Source organism: Littorina saxatilis, linkage group LG13, assembly GCF_037325665.1.
Source record: "Littorina saxatilis isolate snail1 linkage group LG13, US_GU_Lsax_2.0, whole genome shotgun sequence".
Taxonomy (NCBI): domain Eukaryota; kingdom Metazoa; phylum Mollusca; class Gastropoda; order Littorinimorpha; family Littorinidae; genus Littorina; species Littorina saxatilis.
Window position 1 is genome coordinate 21177917 of NC_090257.1, and position 7500 is coordinate 21185416.

Genomic DNA, 7500 nt, shown 5'->3' on the forward strand with positions numbered 1-7500 from the left:
ATGACCAAACAAACGGTTGCTGAGGCTGACACGTTGTGGCCGATCGCATAGGAACTCCCTGATCCAGAAAATCAAATTATTGTTCACATCTAACTGGACTAACCTCTGGATAAGTATATGGGGCTGAATCGTATTAAAGGCTGATGAAAAATCCATAAAAAGAACTCTAACCGTGTTCCCTGCTGTATCTAAATGGCTGACAATCATGTTGATAAGCGTGAGTGTAGCATCTTCGACGCCTCTCTTTGCCCTATATGCGAACTGAAGGGGGTCCATACGCTGCTTATTCCCCCCTCTGCTTCTTTACCTCTGTGAACTTGTAGGGGTAGTTATTTTTCGATAATGACCCAGCAACCAAACAAATAACGACCCAGCAACAGCCTGAATCCTCGATAGTGCAATGGGTTGAGAAGTTGTTCTGTTTCGGTACTACTTTTTGCGACTGAAAAGTTCCGAACGCTCTAACGTACGAAGTATACATCTCTGGAGCAAACAATACAAACATACCGCATTTAAATTAACAACTACAGGCCTGAACACATGAATCTTCATATAAAATCCATGAGTTCGGTTGTTTTCTGAATCTAGATTTGCCGTGCTCAAACGTTCATTACAAGCAATTTCCCGCAAGGCAAGTAACTCATACTTTGTCTAGCGACAAGAGTAGTTCCCCTTCTTTTCACTCAGTTTCTTCGACAACAGACTGCAATCCGACGGTCAGTTTTCAACAATATTTCATTTAATAAACAGATCAAACGCAACCAAATGCACACATCTCATCAATTTAAACAACATAAAGCGGTTTCATACACTATTTTCCCTAGAAAACTGAACTTCATATAGTTTTTAACGTTGGAACACGGGTGCAAAAGTTCGTCTGCTAGTCCCATTTGACGAAAGAACATTATCCTAAGCGATACCAAAACATATACAGAACACACAATATCTGCCTTTGCCGCCACAGCAGAATAACAGCATATCTGTGTACTTGATTTTAGTCCAAAATAGGAAAACTGACAAGAAGTGTTAACAGAATGGAATGATTTGCACGGAACTATACAACCGCGCATTAATCGATCGCCTGCGCAGGTTGACTGGTTGAGTGAATAGGATTCGATCAAACTTTCGCAAAAAAATCTCCTCTTTTCTTTGAATAACTGAAGAAAGGAGGAATAAGGAGGTTACACACCTCGTCTCAGTGATTATAAAAAATAATGGTCTCAGTTCGCGGTCATGAAAAAGCTCACTGAAGCTCGCATTTTTCATGATCCGCTAACTTCGACCATTATTTTTAATAATCACTGAGACTCGGCATGTAACCTCTACATATTCCATGGGTACCGGAGCGTAATAAATTATTCATGGTTACCGCAGCTACTTTTTGTTGTTTTCCGAGTTTGGTTGCAAACATAATATAAATTCATCAGCAAATACAATTCGTCGCCTTTCTAAAACGTATTCATTAGAAACACCTTCATTATTTTCTAAATATAAGTGACTAAATGCCATTCAACCAATAAATGTGCACCAGTAAAACAATGTCATATTTAGAGAGCAAAAAATCCAAAAACAGACAGACTGCCAACGTTCCAAAATTCAGAATAAAAAAAGACAAGAATGGTAGGTCATTGGAACGTTTGTTATTGACACGTATGAAACAGATAATGAACTTATCTGAAGATCGTGTGGCTACTCGCTTGCAAAATGGTTAAGTTGAATGGACGTTCATTTTGAATGTTATGGCAGAAAATGTACAAGGTTTTGCTGACAAATTTTCGTTTTTGCTTGTTCAGATACCGTGAAGCCTGAAAACCCAATTCCCCTCAAACAGGTGGGCGCCCTTCAACCTGCGCTTTCCAAGGATCTCCGCAACCGTGGGCAAGTAACGGCGGGCACCCCGTTGGGTATAAGCATCCCAGAGATCACCGTAGTCATCGAGAATAACTTAGATCTGGACGACAACGAAAACAACGTTAAGGACTTTCAAGAATCAGACGTCACAGATTCAGCAGACACGATCAATAACAGTCAAGGAACAGTTGAAGACACTAGCAAATCATTCTCTTCTCAAAACTCCCAACGAAGCGAAGAGAATAAAAAAAAGAAAAGCAATTGCTCGAAATTCCTGGACATGTTTGACTTCAAGTTGTTCAAGAAGCCGCCATTTTTGGTTATCCTGATTGCGTGTTCGCTGGGGCAGGTGCCTCAGAACCTGTACGGGATGTACCTACCGGCCTTGGCAGTGGACAAAGGGGTGGACAGGCAGCGGTCAGCATTGCTTGTGACCATTTTCGGGGGCTGTGGTCTCTGCGCGCGCCTTGCCATTGGATGGTTCGCTGACTTGGTGAGAACCTTTTGGTCATTTGGCCACCCTCTTTTGTACATCGCCGTGAGCTCTGGTGAGAAGGGGCGATTAATAAGTGTCCATTATTATTTAAGTTATTGAGACATCCCAGTGCACTAAAGGATTTATAGAGCAAATCGAGAAAATTCATTATTGAACGAAGCGCATAGCGCTGAGTTCAATAATTATTTTCGAGATTTGCTCTATAAATCCCTTAGTGCACTGGGATTGTTTCAATAACGATATTGTCGGTACCGCCAGAGAAAAAAGAAGATACAACACGCACATTTTGATACGCGCATTTGAATAGGCATAACTGTGTGGTCAGGTCGTAGAAGATCTACTTTTGTGTGGGCTGTCTCAAGTGTGTCGTGCTTTCATCACACGCAAACTCTTGTTTTAATTTCTGTTGGTAAATTCCAGTGTAGCGTTAAGCTAAACAGTGATGATCTTTCAAAGTGACCTCATTTGAACTCGGAGAAAGGACTGTGTTCTTAGTTATTTGCGATTCGAAACCTCAAGTCGAGCTTCGACGGATTGACTGTGCAGAGTGACTCCCCTTGAATTGGCTAACCCCCAAGGTCGACGGTTAGCACATTTTCAAAATAAATGTGGCATGTTTCTCGTGTGGTATCTTCACTCATCGGGGAGTCTGGTACTAAATATGAACGGTAAGAATGCTCTGAACCCTACACGTATTATATCCTCATCGTTTTTTCGTTCACATTTGTCCAACATGTTAGTTTGCTGAGCGGGGTTTATGTCGTCTGCTAGGCTAGGGCAATCGAACCACTGCGGCATTCCAAAAACAAAAATTGCTCGTCACGTTGCACTGAGTCTGCACGCATGAGGCAGGCTGGTAATAAGTCTTATAATTATATGGTACGGACGTTCTAAACCCTACACGTTTTCGATTCCGATTGTTCTTGCCTTGAAATAATAATTCGGAAACCATTCATTTACTGAACTGATGCAGTCGTATTTCAGTGTAATCTAGTCTGCTACGTATATATTCCAAATGCTGATCAGTCTAGCTGGTACGTTATCGGAATAACACTTGTGTTTTCTGTTAGCTGCTGGGAATTATATACTAACTCATCATTTGGTAATGTGGATAATAAGCTACGGCATAATTATGAGAAGATTCTTCGCAAGTCGAAACTGGAAAATTAGACACAGCGGGTTCTATTTTTAGATCAGTGGCAACTGTGGCACAGGCACATGCAATCTGTCAGAAAAAAACCACTTCTGCTTTAATTGAGAAGCAGGAAATTTATGGTATTTTGGTATTGTGGAGAATATAAGCTACATGTCATTAATTAATTCTGAGGATGAGAGTACAGTCTCGCTTAAGCAAAGGGCAGAAGAATACGCTCTTTGGAAAAGTTAGCGCACTCCAAGAGTGCGCTAACAGTTTTAGCGCATCGCCATTAGCCAATCAACTGGTTCACATCAGTCATGTGACACCAGTACTTACTGACAATTATTATTATTTCTCTTTTGGGGTATTTTTTTTGTTCGTCAAGCACATAATTGTGGGATGGTTAAAGAAAAGAAAACGTATCTATTCACTCACGACTTCCTAACTGTTCACATTTTTTATAATTTGTTGTACACACAAATCTTGTAATACTGCCAAATGGAGAATTGATCAATTGGTTTTGATTGTTCGTGATATCCTTTCTAGTACTAAAAAACCTTTTCTTTACTATCAATTTAATATCTTCCCACAACTCTTTTTCTTATAATCTATTTCTCGCAAAATACAGCTACCCCTAGATTGCCGGAAGAATGTAGGAAACAAAAATTCATACATACACGGTTTGACAATTAGACCAAAACTGAGTCGATGGTCTACAGGGGAGGTAATCATATTGCTGCTAGCCAAAGGGCATTATACAGCGGTTGTTTTCCTTGTCATATTATTGATTTTTGTGATGATAGCAAATTACGTACCTGAAACGTTTTATGGAAGTCGAAGGGTTAGAATAGAATAGAATAGAATAGAATAGAATAGAATAGAATACAATACAATATAATGCAATACAATACAATGATACTAATTATCTCAAAGAGAAACTTATATTATGGCTGAATACATTTTTTATTATAACTTTATTTAATATGTGATACTTCCGTGATGTAGATGACACTATTTCTAATGGGGGACATCCTTAAACGCTACATCCTCATGGCTATCCTGATACAATACAATACAATACAATACAATACAATACCATAATACTGTATTATCTCAAAAGAGAAATTACAGTGTGGCTGAATAAATATTCATACGAACTTTATTTACTATGGGATACTTCCGTGATGATGAAAACATTCTTTCCAATGGCAGAATTATGGCAGTCGAGTGGTTAAACTACTTTATTTACTATGTGACACTTCGGTGACGTAGACGACATTCTTTTCTGATGGCAGAACATCATCAAACGCTACATCCTCATGGCTATCCTGATACAATACAATACATGTACAATGTAATACAATAATACTTTACCATCTCAAAAGAGAAATTACATCCCTGTGGCTGAATACATTGTTATGATCACTTTACTTACACCGTAATGATGACGTTATTCTTACTAATGGCAGAACATCATCAAACGCTACATCCTTGTGGCTATCCTGATGACCCTGTCCTGCACAGCCGGTCTGTTGACGCCACTCTACACTGGTTTTGATGAGCTGGTTCTCTTCAGCGTCAGCTATGGCGTGGTGGGCATCGTCTTCTTCTCCCTCTTCCCAGTGGTCATGGTGGACCTCATCGGGCTCAACAACCTGGCCAAGGGTCTGGGCTTCGCTCAACTCTTCCAGGGCATCCTTATCACTGTGGCTCATCCTGTCATAGGTGTGTGTGTGTGTGTGTGTGTGTGTGTGTGTGTGTGTGTGTGTGTGTGTGTGTGTGTGTGTGTGTGAACCTCAAAGGGTTCAACAACTTGGCCAAGGCTCTGGGCTTCCCTCAGCTCTTTCAGGGCATTCTTATCACTGTGGCTAATCCTGTTATAGGTAAGAGAGAGAGAGAGAGAGAGAGAGAGAGAGAGAGAGAGAGAGAGAGAGAGAGAGAGAGAGAGAGAGAGGGAGAGAGAGAGAAAGAGACAGAGACAGAGAGAGAGAGAGGAGGAGGAGGAGGGGGAAAGAGAGGGGGGAGAGAGGGGAAAGAAGAGAGAGAGAGTCTGCGTGTGTGTGTGTGTGTAGGACGCGGTCTTGCACAATAATTGTCAGGCATGATAGACAGGGCTAGTGTATGAGGGGGAGGGGCCTACACAATGAGGCAGGGGTACAGGGGCTGGCTCCGCAGATGCTGATGACATACAGAATTCGAAAGGGGTATTTTGTGTCTCTCCTGCCGGGTGGTGGAGGGGGGGGGGGGGGGTCTTCCTAAACCCGCCCCCCCCCCCCCCCGAAGATCCAGCCGTGATATTGTTTCAAGGCACGTGCAGTCCTCCCGTCGTAACGATTCGACTCACCATCTCAGATATTGCCAGACTATTACATGGAATAAGGTCACCCCCCCATTGGACACAGAACGAAATCATCTCCCTGAGTGTTTTGAGTGCAGAGTGGGAATGTTTTGATATCCAACAGTTGACTGTACCTTTAATCCTTTAATCCAATGAAATGGAATATATAGGCCTGTAAATCTTTAGTTACAAAGTTTATTTGCTTTAAAAACAATAGAAATTTTCTTTTCTTTAAAAACAATAGAAAGTGTATTTGCTTACAAAACAATCTTATTTAAATTCCGATTTGTCTTAATTTCAGGCCATCTGCGTGACGTCACAGGAAACTACCACGCGTCATACTACGTCATGTCGGCCTGTGGTCTGATGTGTTCCGCCATTTTAATGCTCACGCCCCTAGCAACCAGACACGAAAAGCGGACACTTCACGAAACACAGAGAAACACAGAACGTGCAGCTGCGCCCCAGCCGTTAAAGGGATAATGTGGGAACCATCTGAAATTCTGGTGCTGAAACGCCGCCTGTAAATCAACTACAAGATAACAACAAAAATATACTCACCATTTATATGGACAAAAAAACAAATCGCGTGACGCGAAATTGATATATTTAGTCAATCTGTCGAACTCACTGAATGAAATTAAACGCACTGCATGTTTTTACTTAGACAACTCAACAGTGTTGTCAATTACATACCCCGCGACCTCACCATCCAACACGTTCACTCACAGAAAGTGACAAGCCAGCATAGCGTAGTAGCGTAAAGCGCTTTACAGGAAAGTGCGCTTTTCTCTACTCGTTTTACCTTTGTCAAGGAACTTTTATGATGTTTCCGTGACCTGTAAATGAACAGAGAAATGTATGTTTTCTTTTCTTGGAGATCGGTAATGATTTTGTTATGTTTTGGTATTTAGATGAAAAGTTGTTCCGGAAAGTTGTAGTAGGTTTGAGTAGTTAGACGTTTTCCGAGACTGTTCAATTTACCTTTTGTTTTGGTCTCCTGGAAGTACTCATTTCTACATTTGCATAGGTAAATTTATGTTTATTGTTTCGGTTAGCGATAGTGTTTTATAGGAATGTAGATAGCTGTCCCCCCAACGGTTTTATGAGTATGCTGTTTTTTTCTGCAGGTGTCAGAGAGCGATAGGGAAGCATGGCCAATGGATGTGTTTATGCTTTGAGGTGAACCAGTGGTTGAATGGTGAAATGTGTATTCTTTTGATAATTTAGGTAGAAAGTGTGTGAACAAAATAAGGAAGTGTTGCTGCTGTGGAATATTCGTGGTGAACAGGGAAGTGTTGGTTTTTATCGGGTTCTAGTTATTCTGCTTATTTTGATTTTTGACTTTGCCGTGTAGACCTGTTCATTTCTTATACTGTGACTTCAGTGAGTAGCCTACCGTATCTATACTGTGACTTCAGTGAGTACCGTATCTTGTACTTCTTTTTCATTACCCGTGATTGTGTTATTCCATTGTTCTGGCATTCTGTTTTTGAGTCAATAGTGAAATCTTCGAAGTTTCATTTTGTTTACCAAAGTGTTTGTGGCCGTACGGTTGCGTGACATCATCTTCCAGTGTGTCGGTGTATGACAGTGTGTGCCTCGGTGTGTGGAAGTGAGTAAATGTGTGTGCGTATGGCATAACCAGTGTGCACAGGAGTTCGGTACAGGACCACT

General features: G+C 41.1%; 1 protein-coding gene across 3 annotated transcripts in view; it reads left to right on the plus strand.

Moving 5' to 3' along the window:
- LOC138983839 (monocarboxylate transporter 5-like) overlaps positions 1 to 6375 on the plus strand; it is a 103357-nt gene extending 96982 nt beyond the window's left edge. For all 3 annotated transcript variants that reach the window (XM_070357175.1, XM_070357177.1, XM_070357178.1), the window contains 3 exons: positions 1794 to 2344; positions 4955 to 5210; positions 6125 to 6375. In XM_070357175.1, the coding sequence (XP_070213276.1) occupies positions 1794 to 2344; positions 4955 to 5210; positions 6125 to 6306 (989 nt within the window). In that variant the 3' untranslated portion in view covers positions 6307 to 6375. The remainder of the gene's footprint in view (positions 1 to 1793; positions 2345 to 4954; positions 5211 to 6124) is intronic.
- The last annotated feature ends 1125 nt before the right edge of the window (positions 6376 to 7500 follow it).